We start from the raw sequence: 20,204 nt of genomic DNA, 5'->3' as shown, positions 1-20,204 counted from the left end.
CCATCTCCCACTGCCCAGAGCTCCATCCCGGCTGGCACATGCTGTGCCCTGCTTTGGGAGCTGCTGCTCCCCCTGCCCTGAGAGGATTCATCTCCACTCGTTACATCTCCACTTTCTCTGAAGGCTGGGTTGGTGCCAGTAGTTTCCACTGAGTTTTACACTTCCATGCGAGGACACATGGGATTTCTGGGTGGAGTATTGATGTGCTTCCTGTATTGAGGGAAGAGATGGGTTTGTTCCTGTGGTTGGTGGAAGGGATGAGGACTAGCTGAGCGGGACACTGTGTTTGGAGGACTGTGCAAGCAGTTAAACCTCTCTTCCTTGAGGTGTTTCCCACTCTCTGCCTTGTCCCCTTTCCCACACAATTCTTGGCCACCCCATGGGGGTCTCCGCCATGCCACAGAGGGACAGGCTCTGAGCCATCTCCCCTATATATTCTGTGCATAGTGCACGCTCACAACTGCCACAGTCCAAAGGATCCCATGTGCCTCGATCAGGGGAGTGAGAACTGAGCAATGCTGACCATGCGTTTTCCATGGGGGCACAAAACTTGCCCATCCCTTTGATTTTGGGTCTGAGCAAGCGCTGTGTGCAGCACTGCACACCCTGCAGAGGGAAGAGAGCACTGCTCCAGGGTGCAGGATCTGCTCAGGTCCCTCTCATCCTGTTCACTTAGCCCCTGAACATTTTCAGCATCCTGCCTTAAACCTGAATCACTCTCTAGGGATGCCTGCAACCAAAGGTTAACACGCACCAGGCTGGGGAATCAAGTTTCTATCTGGGGAAACAAAGAGTGTGTGTGGGGCAAACTTTTCAAGGCTGAAGACTCTCTCCCAGCCCAGCTGGCTCCAGCATCCCTGCGCTCCCGGGGAGCTGTTTCCTTGCCCTTCTCAGCATGTTGTGCTCACCCTGCTCTTCCCACTGGCCTCGCCGAAGGCCGGGGACAGCGCAGCAGCCAGCAGGCAGCCTGCCTGGCTCGTGTGCCGCCGGCTTCCAGCAATTATTTCCCGCATCCCAGGGAATGTGCCGCTCTTTGACATTTCTATACGTATTGCCTGGCAGCCGGCTCCCCTTCCCAGACACGGGGGCTTTCCACGCTGGGTGCAAAGTACCTCTGTGCTGGGTCCTGGGAATCGGGGCCTCTGCAGGAAGGAATGTGCTGGTCAGCGGGTTGAACTGAGCCGTGCGACCCTGTTCCTGTTAGCAGTGACTGTAACTTGGAGGCAGCATCCACAAGGATTTGGAAATTCCCAGTCCCACTGGTTCACCCCTTTTGATGCCTTCAGTTTGAGGAACATTTGCTCCCAGCCCGGAGCTGCCTGGGAAGCAGACCCTGCAGTCTGGTTAAGTGGGAGAGAGCTGGAGGCTTCTGCAGTGCTGGTGGTCAGCCCAGGCATGGATGAGTGGAGGGCTCAGGAGAACAGATCTCCTGGCAATATGGGTTGAGGTGCTAGGAAACTGTGAGGCTAGAAACCAAGGGAGTAATCCACACATGAACCCCAGGTCCTGGAGCTCTGGTGTTCTGGTGCAGGTGCAAACATTTGGGATGGAGGCTTGAGAGACCTGTGGTGGTTTTACTGCTTGGGAAGGCGTCGTGAGCAAGGCAGTGAAGTGATTTTGCTATGGTCCCACTGTTTCTGTGCACTCTGTGTGGGGACACCACAGTCTCTGCCTAGGACACCCTCCCCTCTTCATGCACTCTGGAGGTTCCTCCACCACAGGTATGCAAAGGGCTGGAGCTGGGCTGCCTGAGCATGCGGGTAGCTGGAGGCATCATCATACAAAGCCTTGCTGCAATGGCTCTGCACAGTGTCAGACACAGATCCTGTGGTCAGAGAGGGATTCTCTGTAGCTGAGACACCTCAGAGGGCATCCTGCCTGGCTGTGCATCCCTCCCTGTGTCTGCCTCCATCCTGCACCTATGAGCTATGGAAAAAGGTGGTCACTGCAGGAGCCCAGGTAAATGAGGAATGGATTATATGCAGGAAATTGTGCCTGCCCAGCTGCTGGAGGTTGCTGGTGTTTGACACCCCTAAAAAACACTGTCAGTTCCTCTGTATCCCAAAAGTTTGGTCATCCCTGCAAACAGGGATGCTCACTCATGTCTCATTGCCAGAAGCTCCCTTCTTTCTCCTTGAGCTGGGGAAACAAGTGACAGAGTAAGGCACATCAAGAGCAAGGAGTGAAGGGAGATGGTCTGAGGGAGGGGAGGCAGAAGGGGAGACAAGGCATGGACCCCCAGACTACTTTCCAAGGGGCCCTGCTGCTCAAGCATGCAGGTGTGTCTGCAATTGCCAAGTATCCGTTTCCCTCCTGGGACCTCTCCAGCCACCTTCCCTGGAAAGAGTGAGAGTCTGCCCATGCAGATGCTTTGTTAGAGGTGCAAGTCACAGCAACAGGGAATTGCCAAAGACTGATGCCTCTGGGAAGGAAAACACGTGCCCTGACCCTACTCAGCAGCTCAGACCGTGTTTGGGGCTGGCCTCTGGCCAGAGGTTGCTGCTGTGGTGTCTTCAAAACACTCAGAGCGCCAGGGACTTTCCAGGAGCTTGCTGCCTTAGTGGGACATAGACTGGTCAAGGGAGGAATCTGGGCTGTGTGCTGGGACTGCAGAGCTCCCCTGGGCTCCTTCATGAGCACCCAGGCACTGCTGTCTGGGGAGGTTGCACAATAAAGGGCTGGAAAGGCACTAAGTGCCAGCATGGCTCTCATTTTCTGCCGTGTCCTGATGCCACCAATGCTTTGGGATTAAGGGGATGGGTGACAGCACACAGGATGCCTCTGGGAACTCCTTCCCCATGCTGCCAAATACCCTGGGGAGATGCACCTGCAGACAACCTGCTACTGCCCAACCTGCTGCTTGCCTCAGGCTCTGCTGCCCAACTCCACAGCAGCCTCTGTGCTGCACAAGTGTGTGGGGATTTGCCTCCCCCCATCTGGATACCCCCTGAATAGGATCTCCCTGCATGAGGGATGGAGGAAGCCCCAGGAGTGCAGCCCTGGCACGCTGCCCCACTGTCCTGGAGGAATGCTGCTCTCCTGGCTGGCAGTTGTTGGTGATCCATGACTCCAGCACTGCCTTCTCCCTGATTAGGGAAACAAGAGAGTGGGCACCTTACAGAGCTCTGCTTTCTGCAGCAGCTGGGACTTTGGGCTTCTCCTGGGCTGCTTGAGGTCCTTGATGACTGTTTGTCAGAGTCATTAACAGAAACTGGTGTTACAACCCAACTCCCAGGCAGCAGGGCCCTCGAAGGGGTTTGATCCCCTCTATCCTTGGTTAGACTCCATGAGAGCTGCCCATTCCACTGGGGCTCCCAGGACACAGCTGGCATGAGCACTGGGACAGGACCTGTCCAAGGAGCTGGAGGCCAGGGTGAGTGAAGAGGGGCTGTTAGCAGTGAGTGGTGAAGGATGGCAAGGGGGACTTCTTGCTGCTGGGGGCTGTCCAGGGGGGCTGGAGTGGTGCTGGGGCTCTGGAGCAGGGTGAGCGGCAGCGACACCAGACCCATCACAGGAAATTCCATTTAAACAGTGAGGGAAATGTTTTCAACTTGGGAATGTATCAGCCACTGGAACAGGTGACCCAAAGCAGCTGTGAAACCACCTTGGTCTCCTCCAGATCATGCTCTAGTGATTACCTGAAAAATGTCTGACTATCCTTTCCCCACAGCAGGACTGGTGTCACACTAGCTGCTCAGGGCTTGGTTCAGTAACAAGGGCCATCTCTTTGGATGGCTTTTATCACCACAGGAATTTCCTGTGGGGTCCTGTTCAGCTCTCTGGGTTCACTTCTATGTGGTCCCCATCTGTCCAGCTATGTCCAGCTGCACAGGGCCGTGTCATGCTGCTGTGGGTTTTCACATCCTTGTCAGCACATTCCTTCAGCTAGTCAAGGTCCCCACTCACCCCAGCTCCCCACAATTTGATACCAGCACCAAAATATGATGGGCTGTGCTGTTTTCCCCAGTCTGGCCCTCACACATCCCAGCCCTACAGCTCTATTCAGCTTTGTTCAGCTGGGTTCATCCCCAAGGCAGCCAGACACAGATGGGCACTCATGGGGAAGGGGTGTGGGCTCACCCTGAGCCACTTCTCACCTACTATTTGTGTTGGTGGTTGGCTTGGAAGCAAATCACCAAATGGGGGAGCAAACCAGGTTGACTCCTTGGTTTCTCTGAAGGCTTGGCCACCTTCCAGGATCCACTTCATGGGAATAAACACCAGACCCTCTGAGAGCAGGTAGTGGCAGGTTGTGAGACTGTGTAGGAAACTGGAGCCCACAAACCCGTCTAGCTGTGATGGGATCTGCATCTCCAGCATGTCCCCTACCTGGCACCCCCCTGTGATGGGCAGCTGGGAACAAGACAGGACGTGTCTGTAAAGGGGGGCTTGCAGCTTACAGGAATCCCCACCCTCTACTCGTGCATCACCCAGCCCTTGGCCGGCTGGTGGGCTGCCTGCCAAGCTGTCCGAAAACGAAAGCAAGGAATGCACAGATAAATAGGAGCAGCCTCAGCACGAGGCAGCAGTGCGTGTCCTGCTCCCAAGCCTTGTCCTGCTCAGTACCCGTGGCAGCACCATGGCTCTCCGCCCCTTCCTACTGCTGCTGCTGCTGCTGGCTGCCTCCCTCCTCATCGCCCAGGCTCAAGGTGAGGGGCAAGGAGCTCTCCTGCCTGCTCCTGCTGGGATGGGGCAGGGTGTATGGGTCCTCAGTGAGGTGTGCAGGGTGTGGGGTGGTGTTTGTAGGGCCCTGGGGTGTGCAGGTGTGTGTAGGGCTCTGTGTGTGCCTGTGGCATTGGCTGGCAGGGCTTGCTTGGCTTGGAGTGTGTCTGTGTGCATGTGGCTGCTGGGGCAGCAACACCCCAAGCTGAAAAGAACAGAATGATGTTCAGTACCTTTTCAAGGAGCTTCTCTCTGCCTCAGTTTCCCCGCCACCACTCTCAGATGTGGTGTCTCGTATTCCTGGTGCCAGGTCTAACCTGTAGCTGGGCACTGGGGTTCAGAGCTTCCAACCCCACATGGTGCCCAGAATCACCCTGACCCATGACACCAAACAGTCCCTGTGCTGTCAGCTGGCATTCTGTGCTGAAGGTGTCCTGACTCACTCATGATCCCTAATCCCACATGCCCTCCTTGCTCACAGGCATTGGAACCTCAGCCTTGGACTGCTGCCTGAAGAACAGACCTTTGAAGAAGGAAATCCTCGGTGGTGTGGTGACATCCTACCGCCACCAGGGACCCGAGTCGGGGTGTTACCTCCGTTCTGTTGTGTGAGTACTCTGTGGTGGCCAGGACCACTTGGAACAGTTTGTCTTCAGACAAACCCTTCCCTGACATCCCTCTGCTCCCCCCCAGAAAATCTTTCTGCTGCTCCCCCAGGCTCATTACCAAGAAGAACAGGAAAATCTGTGCCTCTCCCACTGAAGACACTGTCCTGAAGTTGATTCAGAAGCTGGACAGGAGGGCCAAAAATGGCAAGGGCAGGAAGAAAGGGCAGACCCAGCGTGCCAGGGACAAAACCAAGAAGCAGAGGCAGCAGCAGGTCTAAGTCAGGCCTGAAGAGGTAGGTGAGGGGGGTGAGTAGAGTGAGGGTGCTGCACCCCATTCTAGATCCTTCTCGGTGGGAGGGTGGGCGTTCAGCTCCAGGTGCAAAGCCTGGGAGAGCTGTCAGAGCCGTGGCTGGAGCACAGAGGCACTTAGGGAACAACTCTCTCTTGGTTTGTGCTTGCCTTGAAATTAGATTTGTTTCTGGAGCCGCTGGGGTAAGGCAATGCTTGGGGATGGGCAGGGCAGGTCACAGTAGGGAATGGCCCCCAGCTGGGGTGGATGATCTGTCTGAGACCCTCTCCATCTCACCCACTCCTCCTTGCCTTTGTCAGGACGGATGCCTTCCCACTGGTGACTGACCCACGGCAATGGCAATGGACACACAGAAACCACACACCCACCCACCCGCCAGCCCCGGGGCGGGGATGGGGCAGGCTGAGGAGGATTCCCTCTGCCCCAGGACCTCTTTGTTGCTGCTATGCCTCACGCAGAGATCCCCCAGCACCTGCAGTGCCTGGGCGATCTCAGCAAAGCAGGCACCCAGGTCCTCACTTGTCCTATGGCCAAATAAGTGGGGACCTGGGCAAGGGAGCTGAGCCACGATCTCTAGAGGAAAGTGGACATGCTTCCCACTCAATGGGAGTTATGTAGCCTAGCAGGATAGACGCTTTTCCTATGACTTTTTTTTTGGGGGATATTATACATTTGTATTTATGTTTGAAAACTGTGCTTTCATTCAGTCTTCCTGAAAGGCTTTACTTCTCTCTCCTTATGCTTCACAAAGTAGCCTTTATGCTGCAGGCTGGATTTTTTGGAAGATTTCTCTTATTTTTCTACCAAATAAACTGTGGCTGCATTTTATTTTCCTCTCATCTCTTTGCTCCTTCTTGGCTTGCAAGGCATGGGGAAGCAGGCAGGTCCCAAGTCCTGAGGTCCTACTTGAGCTGCTTGCTGGGTGCTTTCTGCAGAGCAATTAACAGCAGCTGAGATGGAGAGTTTTGGGGTAACAGTGTGTCTGGACTGTTCTAATCTTTCAGATTTTATGGCGCACTGTTGCATTGTAGTTTGTATAAAGATAGCCACAATTTGTCCCTTTGGTTTTTTCATTTTCTTTTTTAGGTACAATGTTTCCATGAAATCAGAACTAATTGTTCAATTTAGTGGAATTATACCCTTTTAGCTCCCCTGGCTACAAAATTGCAATGAAATTAGAACAAATTGTTCAGTTTAGTGGAATTTCACCCTCTTCTTTCTCCTGGCTTTGCTTGTGTCAGGGTTTCAGACACTATTAAGACAAATGCTTAGTTTTCTGGGGAAAAAAAAAAGCCCCAGCAACCCTCTCACACATATTTACCAAATCTGAAAAGCCCACATGGTGAAAAACACATGTGAGGCTGTGAAGGTGGGGGAATAGCAGATTTTGTAGAATTTACTGTAGATATCCCGCAGCCATTTGAGAGCAGCTCTATCCCAAACATTTAGTGAGAAAAGTCAGTGAGTAGAGGATACCTTTAGGTGAGACTGCAAGTGGAGGTGGGACAGGCCCCTGGGACAGGGGCTGGGGGAAAAATGACATCTCCCTGTGCTTGCAACCCGCTCTCCCTGGCTGAGAAGGAGCAAATTAAACAGCTATGCTAGAGCCACACTGCTATCTGCTTGTAGAGATTTTGAACATGGACTTTGGTCAGTAAAGGTCTATTAAATCATATAAATGCAATAATAGGATTTGCAGAGCTTAACAGTATCAGCATGGCCAGTGTGTTTGTTGGAGTAAAGCTTATAGCTGAGTGTTTTTACCAAGTATGTATCTGGTTTGATTGCTTTATTAATAGGGCATTTAGGTTTATCATTTTAAGTGTGCTGTGCAAAGTAACTGTGAAGTCCAAGATCCTGGCCCCGAGCATGGGACAGGCACTGAGCTGTCTCCTCCTCCACGCTGAGCACCTGGCTGTCTGCCAGACCGGCTTTTGGACAGGATGTGTGGCAATAAAATGTATTCTTTATAACCAAATTCATTTGTTCTGGCTGTTGTGATGGGCTTTGGTGGGGTGGGAAGGGCTGCATGGCGGGGTGTTCTCCTGCCCCACTCGCTATCATCCCCCAGGTCCAGGCTTCTTCAGTGCTCCCATGTGATGCATCCTTGGGGTGCTTGGGCTGGGAGCTGCTGGCACAGGGGAGCAGTGCAAGCCCCCTCTCTTGCAGCGGTGATTCCCAGCCAGGTGGAGACATCCTGGTAGCTCATCTGTCCCCAGTGAGGGGTTCTGAGGTGCCAGAGAACATGGGCATAACACTGTGCCCTCCCACTGACGACACCGGGACACAGTGTCTTGGTTTGGACACAGCATCTTTTCTCACAGCCGAGCCTGTCCCTCTAACTCCGACCCATCCTGGGGGTGCACTGCTTGTTCAAAACAGGGGCTCTGTGCTCCTAGCTGCTTTGGGATAATAGCAATAAAACAGGTTATTAATGAGGCTATGCTCTGGACTGGACTTTGCTGGGAGCCTGGGAACTGATACCTGCACACAAGGAGTCAGGTGGGGTGCCATGAGAGGAGTGGAGGCAGCCCTGTGTTTGATGGGGACACACTGCATCCAGTGGCCTTGCCTTGGATGAACTCCTTGTGCTAGTTGTGGTGTCAGGGGATTGTGAAATGGTTGCAAAAATTCCCAAGAAATGAGGTCTAGACAAATACATCTGAAACCACAAACAGCTAAGCATGAGAATATGGCAGGAGCGAGCCAGCATGTGAAATGTGCCCTGGTGTCTCTGTGGCTGTGGAAGAAAACACCACACAGAAGGGATTTTTCCCTTTAAAGGCCAGGAGGGCATTAGGCTAAAACAGGTTAAAAAGATATACCAGTGTTGCTGTTCTGATTTGCCCTAAAACTTATTAAAAAAAACAGGGTCTGGAAGCACACAGGAGCTTGTTCCTTGCTCAGGAAGGCACATGTGAGCACGGGCACAGATGCACAAATGCAAGCCCACCTGTGCCTGTGCCCGCACACACACAGGTGTTTGCACTCTCCTTCCAGATTGATTGCTGAATGCTGCTTTCCAGGCAGACAAGGTGGCAGGGTTACTGGGGGCCTCTTGAGGCAGGTGTGAAACAGGTGGTCACAGCACTGCTACAGTGAGACGGCACCAGGGAAACACCTCCAAGGAGATTCCCTGTGAGAAGTAACAAGCTGCAACCTGCAGCACTCAGCAGGCACCAAAATTCCTTCTTCACAAAGGAGCTGAATCCATGGGCCCCATCTGGGACTAGAGATGTGAAGAAGAAGGTCTAAGGTGGTGCAGCAGTGAAGCAGCAGAAAGGAATTCACAGAGCTGTATCCCTGGGCAGGGCAAGCCTGATGCTTTGCGCAAAGATAAGGCAGTGCTGATGAAGTATGTACTGGGGTAGGAGGTGGGCAAGGGATGTATAAAAGCCCACCTAGACACAGAACCAGTCAGCAGGGAAGGAAGCAAAGCTGAGCAAAGAGTTGGGATAGCTTGGCCACTCTGGAGCAGAAAGGCTTCAGTGACAGCAGAAAGCAGCTGGGCGAGACAGAAAACAAGAGCAGCCAAGGAAGTCTTGAGCCCAGGCCAAATGATTAGCTCAAGCCATTAGCTGGTGCAGAGCATGCTCCAGGGCTGCGCCAGCAGCAGAGTGCTCTGGGCTGCGACGCCAGGTGGAGCTCCAGCGAGGCTCACCTGGACACAAGCACATCAGCTCCATCCCTCCATCCCAGGTCCTGGCCCAGCAGCAGGGGTGGGCAGGGCTGCAGCAGCCAAGTGGGGCTAAGGGCTGCTTTTGGGGCTGCACGGGTGTGAGAGGGGCTTTGGATTCCAAGCAAAGCTTCGAGGTGTTTTTTGGTGTTCTCTCCACCTACACTGCTCTCCTGAGGTCTGTTATGGTCTTGAGAGCAGAGAGGATGTGGGAAAGTGGCTGGTGGCCAACAGGGGCTCTCACCTTTCCTACCCCAAGGTATTTCCCAGTCCTGGCCATCCCCTGACATTCATGCTGTCCTAGAGGGCACAACCCAGGGCTTCCTTTCAACCCTTTTGTTGGCTACGTGTAACTCCCAAGTGTTCTCCTTCCCCCACCTTCTCTTTTTTCGTCTGAAGACCCTTGGCTTTGGCATGTCTGATGCTGTTATTCCTCCTTCCATTTCCCCAGAACCCAAGGCCCCTCTGCTTGTGTACCATCCTTGTCTTCCCACTGCAGACCTGCTCCTTGGCTGTGAAAAGCATCTGCTCTACTCTGAGGATATCCTGTGTCGAGGCCAACACGAGCCCTACTCCAGAGCTGCAACAAACCAAGAACTTCACAGTCTCCCCTGCCTGTTGTCAAAGAGCCAACAGAGCAGTGAGGCAGCCCCCAAGGGTTTGTTCTATCCCATTTTCTTGTAGATCTGTCCACAAGTGCTTGGGGTGTACAGCCTCACTGGGCATCCTTCTCTGCCAGGCCATGCAGGGTGTGCCAAGGAAATTGCTGATTGGCTGCTTTTTGTACAGGTCTTCGAGCTGTCCCTAGACATCCCCTCTGAAATCCCTTTTCAGGGAGGGGCTGCAGAGAGGACAGGCAGAATGATGGCAGGGAGTCAGGGCAGGGGCATCCCACCTGGCCACTGCCATCTCTATGCTATTTGCAGGAAGCACCTGGCTGGGAATCTGCAGCCCAAAGGTGATGCTGACGTGTGTGGCAGGGATTTTGGGAGAGGTTTGCTTGCCTAGGAGTGTTGAGCAAGACACAGCTGAAAGTTTTTTTGATCTGCTGCTCATCATTCATGGTGACCACAACACCAGTGACACTGAAGACAATGAGTATTAGAGGCAGAGCAGGAACTGGAACCTTTTGAGTTCTTCTGGACCAGATCCTCAGGTTCATCTTTGCTACTTCTGGGCAAAGCTGTGACCTGCTATTCCCCCCACCCCCCTCCCTTATCTCCATTTAATCAGATTGGTTGTGTTCACTCAGCTAGAGGAGATCCAGTGGGGCCCTGAGCCCCATGGCTGCTTTGGCCTCAGTCCTTGCACTACACCAGGACTGGGAATGTGCTGGGAGCTGTGTGAGGCTGCCATGAACTGGGTGTTGCAAGCGGAATTGAAGCAGCTGCAGTGCTTTCCCAGTATTTCCCAATGAAATGAATGCAGCCAGCCCAGATCCCACCCCCAAGGACTGGCTGGAATTTGCTGAAATTCCCCCTTTGCCCTTTCCAGCTCTGTAGCTCAGAGGTGGAAGGCAGATCACCACCAGACAGCCTGGGGAATAGCTCTCCTGGCTCCCGTGGTTGCCAGGTCTCCCAGGTCTCCAGGAAGGCAGCAGCATGGTCAATGCTCCTTGAGGAGAGCCCAGGCGTGAAGGTGATACCCACATGGTCAGTTTACATTTCAATGGGTTGGATTTCCCACAGGGATCATTAGTCCCTTCTGATTTCCACTTAAATTGACAACTGAATTATCAAGGTTTCTGCAGGAGTGAGTCCTCATGGATGCTTCATGCTGCATCCTGTGGTGTCCTTGGGGCTGGAGCTCCAGTGCTCTCTAATTGCTCAGGAAGAGGCTTAAATGAGTCAGTGTGAGCAATGCTCTTTCCTCATCCCCACCAAGTCCCCTGCCTGTTTGTGCCTCTGGGGACCCTGGACCCTGAAGATCCCTGTCTTCCCCATCTGCACTGCTCTTCTGGCCCCTGAGGCTCAGTCCTGCGAGGGGGATAGGCGACCTTCCTGAATGCCACAGGGATGCACTTCAGAGATGACCACGCTTTTCTAAGAAATCTTACTGACCCCCAGTAAGAGGGGCAAAACCCACCACATTCCCCTTTCACAATGCAAGTGGAAAGCCCCTTTTCTCACTCTGATGTTCTTCCTGGAGAGCAGAGGCGTGTGAAGCTGCTGTGCTTTGACCCACTAGGCTCCCTGACAACTGTCATGAGGAAGAACAAGCTCTCTTTCCTGCCCATGTTGTTGGCAGGGGCTGTGGGCAGCTCAGGGGGTGGGGTTCCCCTGCAGCCAGAGGTGGCTAAGAGGTTTAGTCCCAGATGGATATATTCCCAACTCACCATGCTCCTTTTGGTGTAGAGCCAGTTGAGAGCCAGCAGGAGGTGGGAGAACCTTGTGCCAGGGAAGTGGTGGCTGGGGACACCCGTCCTTGCCATGGGGTGCAGGACCCAGCAGTGCCTGGAGGGGAGTCCCACAGCACAGGAGTCCCACAGCACAGGAGTCCCACAGCACAGGAGTCCCAGCACCCCCCACCCCCCCAGTAGGTCAGGGTGCTGCTCTTGGGACCCACTTTTTGCAGAGAGCTCCACACTGTCAGACCAAGCCCCAGCGAGGAGCTGGCTCTGGGCTGGGAGCAGTTCTGGCCACCAGCTACCAGGAGCTGTCATCCTCCCTGCTGTGACATCTCTCTGGCAGTGTTCTGAGGAGATTAAGCAGAGACCAGGTTGCAGAACCAGCCTACACCCCCAAACCTGCGGGGAGCCCGGGGCTGATGACGCTAATCCTTCACCACCTAAACTCGACTTCTGCGGGTTTGGGACTATCAGCAGGTGCTGACTGAAGTTAAGCTGACACATCCTGTTTGTGCTACTCCTGCTGGGGCACAGGAGCAGCCAGAGGCAATGCTTTCCTGATGGAGGAGATCACCCCACACATGAGGCTGGTGCCAGTGCCAGTGCAGGGATGCAGCACCATGTCTGGTGGCATGGCTGGAGTCTCCTCTTGCTTCTTAGCATGGGTTGGGGAAGGGGCAGAGCCTCTCCTACTGTTGAGAGGAGCGTGAGGGAGTCACTGAGGTGCCTGGGTCCCAGCTGTGTGCCTTGTGCCCAGGTGGAAGGGGCTCTGTACACTGCTCTCCACTTAGGTGCAAGGACAGTCCAAAGCTGGAGCAAGGGTAAAAGTGCAGGCATAGAGACTCTGCTGCAAAATATTTTTCTCTTTGTCAGTGGGAATTTATCTAGGTGCATCTGATGCCTTTATGTTTGTCCTGCCCCTGGGCCCCTCAGAGAAGACCCTGACTCTGGCATCTCCAACTCCCTGCAAGGCAGATGCTGACAGCAGTGACCCTTCCGTCGTCCTTTCCCTGGGCTGCACAACCCCGGTGATCCCTGCTTCCCACAGGGGACTGAAGCAGCTTGGTTTAAGGGACATCACTGCAGGTGGCACTGGCACTGGCATGGTGGTGAGTCACCATACCAAGGAGAAACAGCCTCCATCTCTGTGCTCCTGTGAAGATTCAAAGCGGGAGCGCTGGTGTGCGCTCTCGGCAGTGCCCATGCAGCGGGTGAGATGCTGGCACCCTGCGCTGTGCACACAGCCTCCGTGGGGGATTTCTGCTCTTGCATGGAGAAAACCTGTTTACTGGAAGCTCTGTTGCTGCCTTTGGCCAAGAACCCATTTTCTGGGACACCTGGAAATCAGGTTGTCTTTTGGCCTGTGAGATCGTGGTCCTGGAGTGCGCTCTCCTCTCTCTGCCAGCTTTGGATGTGCCCCCATGAAGGCACTGGAGAGGGCAGGGGGGGAAAGGCAGGCTTCAGCAACCAGCCTGGGAGACTCTGGGGGGGAGACAGACATCACCCCAGTACCAACATATACCCCAAAAATTGGGTTGAGGCAAGTTCTACCCCCCACAGCATTAGAGGGCTGAGACTACATGATATTTATTGTGAATGTCCCAGAGATGTCTCAGAGAAGAGGCTGGGAAATGTGTGGGGTGAGAGCCCCCCAAGTGCTATCCCAGGACCCTGGGGTGCTTTCACAAGGTAAAAGGACCTTGGAGCTGCCTGGTCCTTCCCAGCAACATCTATGGCCTGAGTGCTGGCAGAAGAGGGCAAGGGAGTTTTTGGCTATAGGATCCCAGAACAGCTGGCTGCAGGGAATCAGCTGCTGGAATATTCGGGAACTGCTCAACAATTAAATCCAGCCTGTTGTAATTCCTTTTTACAATGTCCCAGCCTTTAAAAGAAAGTGAAAGCCATGTGCTGCAAGGGTATATAAGCAGTGGGGAGCAGCAGCAACAGGGCCCAGGGAAGCTGAGCAGAGTTCACCTCTCCTGCCTGGAGCTCCATTGCCTCCAGCCCATCCTCTGCCAGCTTAGCAGCAAAATGCAGCAGCTGCATCTTCTCTGCTTCAGTCTCCTGTTGCTGGGACATATCCTGGATGGTAAGATGGGACCTCTCAGGCTGCCTTTCCTGGGGAAATTAGAGGATTCTGTTTCTTCTCTCTTTTGCATTTCCAGCAGACTTTTAGAGGGACAATGGCTGCCGCTTCCTCTCAGCCCTCCTGTGTCCTCTTCTTGTAACCTGTCCACAGGGACTTAGTCCTGCCCAAAGTCCAGACAGGAGCCTGCAGGGCTCTGGGGCTGGGAAGGTGTGTTTGGGAAAGGCCCATGGTGCAATCCTGCCTCCCAGTGCCCTAGCCCAGCTTGCATGCATTGGGCTGGGATTGTCTTGGTCCCATTCTCCCCAGTACACCACCGAGGTGACATTCCTGTCACCTGTGGATTGGAATGTCACCAATCCACATTGGTGGAGGTGACATTCCTGTCGCCCTGTGGTGTAGGGCAGCCTGGAGGCAGGTAGCAGGGCTGGTAGCAAAAGGGAGGGTGTCTGCTGGGCAGGGCTGATGTTTGAGAGGCTGTTGGTGCTGGATGTGGCATTTGCACAGGTCACAGCTATCTGGGTGGGTGACATCAGAACCTCTACATGTGGTGGGGAGCTGGGGGGTCCAGATGTTTTGTGGTGTTGCACCACCACACGTTGCTGGTGAGGGTACAGATGTCTGTGGGTGCTGCCAGCCTTGTCAGGTGTTAACAGTGAGCACAGGATTTGCTGGGAGGGTGACTCTGGATCTCCTTCCCTGCAGAGAAGCAGACAGGTATGTCCTTCAGCTGTCACAGGGATGATCTGTGTGGGGTGGGCTGGTGGTGGGGTAGCTGCCAAAGCTGTGATTGCTTCAGTAAATAAAACTGAAATCATCCCCAACCCCTCAGAAATGCGTGTCTGTATTGCAGCACCCTGAAGCGGGGTAAATAAAGACCCCTGTGTCCTTTCTTGCTAGCTGGGGTGCAGGTGGGTTGCCTTCTGCCTGTTTACTCTTCCCCATCTCCTTTGGTTTCCGTGGGAAGGAGGTAAAGAGCTCTCAGCACTGGGGTGTGAGTGCAATAAAGCACTCAACAAAGGTGCCTGTGTGCCCGGGCAGGGCGGTGTGCGACAGCATTCCTGCAGGCACCGTCCTGCCACAGCCCTGTCTCTCCTCTGGGAGAGGCTCAGCTGGGCGCAGCCTGCTCAGTGTGTTCCTCCTCCAGTGCACGGCGGCAACAACGTCCTCGACTGCTGCCTGCGGACGAGCGAGGCGCCCATCCCGCGGCGGATCGTCAAGGATTACTGGCTCCAGCTGGTGCAGGACGGCTGTGACATCCCTGCTGCCGTGTAAGAGCCCAAGCGCTAATGGCTGAGGCACTCGCGATGGCCAAGGGATGGACTTTGCACGGAGGCAGGGTGGAAAGCAGAGCAGGATGGCAGAGAGATGTTGAGCGGGATTTGAGGGTGAAGGAATAGGGAGAGCTGGAGAAGAAATCCTGGAGATCCAGAGGCACAGTGAGAGGGGACAAAAGCCAGGGAAGAAAGTAATCTACAGGCAGAGATGGGGAAGGGCACTGAGGTGGGGGGTGGGTGAGAGCTTGAGGTGTTCTTGGGCATCCATGGAGTGCCGGTCACTACATCTTGGTTTTTTCCCCTCATGGGCCTGGCAGATTCATTACCACAAAGGGCAAGCGCCTCTGTGCACCCCTCCATTCCCCATGGGTGATTCGTCTCCAAGAGAGCCTGGATGCCAGCTCTGCCAAGAGTGTAAGAACCATCCCTGTTCCCAGCCCAGGGGGTGGGTTTATCCACTGCCAGACAGGCTTTTCCCATTGTGACTGGGCTGCTGGGAAGAGCAGGGCTGTGTTCTACCAAGGCATGGATAATTTGTCTTGGTCTCCATCCCTCCTGCCTCCAGCTGGGACTAGTCTGCCTCCTTGGTAGTCCCTCTTCCGCCCCAAATAAATGCAGCCCTGGGATTTTTGTCTACCCAGTTCGCTCTTGTCTGAGCCTGGTGTGTGCCATGGCAAATGGCATCGGGAGCATAATCTCTTCTCGCTTCTGCCCTGTAAGCTTGGAGTCTGCTGCTTGTGCATCTTCATGGAGAGGGCTTATGATGAGCTTGGTGGGTGCTTTACAAGCCCTGATGGGTCCATCACTACCATGGCTTGTGCAGCAGAGGAAGGGACCCTGGGGAAGCTCATAGCCCAAGGAGAACACTAGTATCAGTTGGGTTTTTCATTTCCCTAGGGCAAACCGCAGGGCAAGTAGGTCCTGAAGAAGCCATGGCTTGTCCCAACAGCTGGAGGGGACCATCTCCCACCTGTGAATCTGATGCTAACAGAGCCAACCTGCTTTCGTCTCCAACCTCAGGGCTGACCCTCCCTGAGACTCATGCCAGTGTGTGGGACAGGGCAGAGCCCTGTCTGCTCTGTCCTTTTCCCTCTGCCTCCAACGTGACCCAGCAGCCTGTGTCAGGCTGAGCCAGGGGCTGCTGCACTCCATCACCTTTGCAGCTTGGAAGCTGTTTGATGGACTGGTCTGTGAGGCAAGCTGGGGACTCCCATGCTTCCCATTAACACAGCAGTTGTGAGCTCCAGCCATAGTCTGATCCCTTTGGTTTCCATTGCCAGCCCCAACCTAGAGTTCTCCTGCATCCCTGGGAAGGGCTGCCAGCAGAGAACAGTGTGGGGCTGGAGGGGAGTGATGGAAATGTTCAGGATAGGGGCCATACATTGTACTGGTCCTTGCCAAGCACAACCCAGATGCCCTCAGAAAATGTATAGCTGATGTTGTTCCTCTCTCACTCCTGAATTCCCTGCACTGTTTCCCTCCTGCCCTTCCTTGCAAGGGTAGAAATAGAGCCACTAATGTGGAGCAGGCAGAGATGTGGCTCTTAGCCCTTGCTCTCCTTGGGGATATTGTACCTTTTTCTCAGTCCCTCAGCCTGACACTACTGTCCAGCCCTGCCCCATGCCCACGCCTGGAGGTTGTGCTGCTCTAAGGTTATTTGCTGCTAGATCTGTTCATTGCAACAATTCCATGTGTATGCCTCTTCTTTACTCTCTTTTTTATTTTTTTATTGTGCAGTGATTCTATTAAATAAAAAGAAAAGCCAGCAGGTAGTTGTTGTGCCTCATGTTTGAGCCTGAAAGCCAGCGTGGAGTTTGTGGTGAGCAGGCAGCACTGCCTCCTGTGCTGCACAGGCAAGGGGGCTGTGCTGGGCTGTGGGGAGGAGGCAGGAGAAGGAGGGTTCCTAGGGATGAGGGACACAGCAGATGGGTTGCAGGTCTCTCCTGGGAGTCCCTCAGCACTGTGGAAAACAGGCACCCTGCTCTGCACTGTTCAGCCAGGCTGAGTGTGCAGGGATGGGGTAGGAGGGAGCATGCCAGTGTTGCACCATCCAGCCCCAAACACTTCAGTCCTGCCTGTGCAGATGCTGGGTTGGATCTCCCCAGCTCTCAGCTTCCACGGGGGCAGAAGACATGGAGGAAGTGCTGCAGGGACAGGAGGTTTGTCCTTGCAGTAAAGAGAAGCTGAGGCACAGTGTGGTTGATTCCTCTGGCAGGTCAGCACTTGCTGGCTGCTGGGGTGCAGATGAGTGGGAGGATAAGCTTTTGGGGCAATGGAGGCTGCTGAAGACACCTTTCCTGGGCACACCCATGGATAAGGCACAGAGGGCAGCTCCCCAGCTCCTGCCACTCATCGACAGTAAGCTGAGAATCTGTGGCGTTTTCCTCCTGAGCCTCAGGTCTCCTGTGCAATCTGAATAAGGTCTTGCTGTCTCAAAGTGTCCTTTTGTCCCCTTTTGCCCAGGCCATGCGATGTCTGAACAAAGCTATTCTGTCCAGCTGAAGCTTTGTGTGTCCAACAGGCAGGCACCATCCTCTCCTCCCAAGCCCTGCTGTGACTGTCTGCATCATTCAGTTAGTCAGTTTTGGTGCTAACCAGCATGTCTGGGCACAGGTTGGGAATGAAATGGCCCAGGACTGTTCCTGAGGGCAAGGGAAGCACCCCTCAGGGGATGCCATCCACAGTGATGCAGCGGCTGGGCTGTCCAAGCCAGGCCGTGCCCAGGTACCTGAAGGCTTTGTGCTGACACCTCTTGAGCCCAGGCTTAATCCTGTCCCTTCTTCTCCCCTGGTCGCCTGCCTCACTCAGCTGGTGGCTGGTTTCTCTTTCAGGTGTTCTCCCCTCCGGGGTGCCCCTCCCTGGTATGTGCACACACAGTGCCTCAGGCTCAGATGTCTCTGAGTGTGACTCTCAGGGAGCATCAGCTCTGTCCCAGACCATTAACTACAGTGACAGCCCCAGCAATTCAATCCTGGGCAGAAGGAGGAAGAGAAGGAAGGCTGGTATGGGAAGAGAGGCCAAGATAAACAGTGTGAGTGGGAAATGAGGATAACTGGTGCTGGCTTGGACAGAAGCCTTCCTGCTGCTCGCTCAGTGACCTGCGAGGGGGCCGTGGCTGGGGAGGGGGAGGATGCTTGGCATGGATCTGCTCTGAGGCTGAGCTGCTGCAGCTGGAGCAGGTCCCTGTGAAGGGCAGGGACTGCCAGAGGGGCTTAGCCTGGGATGGATTAGATTCGTCCTTGGCTGCAGGCTCCCAGGACAAGGAGAACAGTGTCCTGAACCAGGGAAAATGAGGGAGAAGGGGCTTACACTGATCTCTTGGAAGCAAGTTAATCCATTTCCATGAGAGTTTCAGGGATGTCGTAGCCAAGCAGCCCTTAAGAGCAGAGCCCAGGGTTCTCATCTCTCCTGGGAGCAGTAAATGTGTTCTCCTCAGAGCAGTGCAGCTGCACACCACAGATCCCTGCTAGCTCCTTGCCTGCTGTGGTTCTCAAGTGGATGGTGCTCCACGTCCCAGCTCTGGCTGCAGGCTGCTCTTAGCCCCCCACCCCCCAGGGGAGCACAAGAAGAGATGCTGTCCTGGACCACGTACGAGTTCCTGGCTCCTGTCCCTCCTCCAGCCCTGCAGCAGCCTCTCCGTCCACGCCAGAGCCCAACTCCTCTTGGAAATCTGTCAAAAACCAGATTGGTTCAGTGCTTAGTAAACCAGGGAAGGAGTTTCTCTGATTCAAAATGTCAATGATCTCTTTAGAAGGAAGCAGCCACTTTCCTCAGGGAAAGTAGCTAGTCACTGCTGTGTCAAAAACCTTGGTTCCCAGCCCAAAGCCAGTTTCAGTAAAAAAAGTCCTCCTGCTTTTTTCTCCCCAGACATGTTTTTCTTGCTCTTTTCCTAACCTCACTGCATCCTCAGGGGTGGGTGGTGCAGGACCAGAATCCATTGCAGTATGATGCAGACATACCCTCAGCAGCTCAGGAGTTACCTGCAAGGATCTCTCTGGCTCTGGAGCATTGGCTGAATCCCCTGGAGCCCTTTATTCAAGCCTGGGGACCTGTATTTCACACGTTATGGAGCAACAAGGTGCTGTAGCTGCAAAGCTTTCACAAGGAGCTGACAGAACAGCCGCTCTCCTGTGCACAAGGCAGGAGATAAAGGACAAGGCTACATCTGTGCAAGCAAACTGAGCAGGCACTGGGTCGCTCCCTGGCTGCCAGCACTCACAGCTGGGATCATGAGAGCACTCGTGTGTCTGCCTGGCATGGTGAAAGCAGTCTTGGATGGTGCCCAGGCTCAGTGCAAGGGGCACCAGACACAGCAGGCACAATCTGCTGCGGTCTCAAGGTCTGACCTGGCACAGATATACCCAGCTAGGAGGTAGGATTGAAGGTTCCATGGCGGAAAACATCCATTTGCTTCTCTGCTAGCAGGGCACCAAGGGAAATGCTATGTTGGTCTCCCTTGGTGCCATAATACCCTTTCCAGGAAAGGTGTTTACTGGAGCTGGTTTTGTCCCTTGCCTCCAAAGAGAGGGTGTACAGGGGCTTTTCCTGTCACCAGCATCCCCCATGTGCTGCACAGGCTGCTCCTGGAGTGACTGGGGAGGGACCAACTGCATCCTCCCCACATGGACCTGCAGGCAAGGTGAGTAGCACCACGGGGCCTAAAAGCTGTTCCCCCTCTCACAACCTTCACACAGCTTCCTCACCTGACTCCCTGGTGCATGAGAGTCGACAGGAGGTGTGGACATGCCCTGGGCCCATTTGCCAGTGCAGGGGCCAGTTGTTCCCCATTCTGGTGGTTTCCACCCCATGGTGCCAAGGCAAGGGGCTGCTCTTCCTTGGCACAGGTGCCAGATCCAGCTGGCAGGGGACCTGTTGGTTTATATGAGGAGATGTGACGTGTGGATGGCTGGGAAGGGTGAGAAGCCAGGTGAGGAAAAGCCCCTTTAGTCTTGTTCCATTGTACTGTCTGCTCTTGCCTAAACAACATGTGTGGATGATGGAGAGGATCCAGAACTGGCATCTCTTATCCTCAGGCCCCTGCTTGCTCCCCCCTCATTTCCAGCATGTCATCACCACTGCTGCTTGTCTGGACACTTCCTGCTGAGATTTGTCCTGTGGGAAGGTGCCAGCACTCTTAGCCAGGCTGCATGGTTCCAACAAGGAGCTGGTGCCATTCCTGCCGTGCTCCTCCTGCAGCTGAACTCTCCCTGGTGGCATTGCCTACCCTGCACCTCCAAG

General features: G+C 54.4%; 2 protein-coding genes across 3 annotated transcripts in view; both read left to right on the top strand.

Annotated features, from left to right (window-relative positions):
- LOC136569100 (C-C motif chemokine 21-like) overlaps positions 1 to 7,558 on the top strand; it is a 36,444-nt gene extending 28,886 nt beyond the window's left edge. Inside the window, exons 1-4 of one of the 2 annotated variants that reach the window (XM_066569394.1) lie at positions 4,564 to 4,649; positions 5,144 to 5,270; positions 5,380 to 5,563; positions 5,880 to 7,558. In XM_066569394.1, coding sequence (XP_066425491.1) covers positions 4,580 to 4,649; positions 5,144 to 5,270; positions 5,380 to 5,548 — 366 coding nt within the window. In that variant the 5' untranslated portion in view covers positions 4,564 to 4,579 and the 3' untranslated portion in view covers positions 5,549 to 5,563; positions 5,880 to 7,558. Of the gene's footprint in view, positions 1 to 4,563; positions 4,650 to 5,143; positions 5,271 to 5,379; positions 5,564 to 5,879 lie in introns of those variants that run through there. The other variant, XM_066569395.1, reaches the window with a different exon arrangement.
- Positions 7,559 to 13,583: 6,025 nt separating this feature from the next.
- CCL19 (C-C motif chemokine ligand 19) lies at positions 13,584 to 17,468 on the top strand. The gene is made up of 4 exons (XM_066569203.1): positions 13,584 to 13,692; positions 14,837 to 14,960; positions 15,284 to 15,380; positions 17,430 to 17,468. The coding sequence occupies exons 1-4, from the start codon at positions 13,635 to 13,637 to the stop codon at positions 17,466 to 17,468; spliced, it is 318 nt and encodes a 105-aa protein (XP_066425300.1). The 5' UTR covers positions 13,584 to 13,634.
- The last annotated feature ends 2,736 nt before the right edge of the window (positions 17,469 to 20,204 follow it).

The sequence above is a fragment of the Molothrus aeneus genome, chromosome Z (assembly GCF_037042795.1).
Source record: "Molothrus aeneus isolate 106 chromosome Z, BPBGC_Maene_1.0, whole genome shotgun sequence".
Taxonomy (NCBI): Eukaryota; Metazoa; Chordata; class Aves; order Passeriformes; family Icteridae; genus Molothrus; species Molothrus aeneus.
Note: the sequence above shows the minus strand (reverse complement) of the source record. Positions and strands in the feature narration are given on the sequence as shown.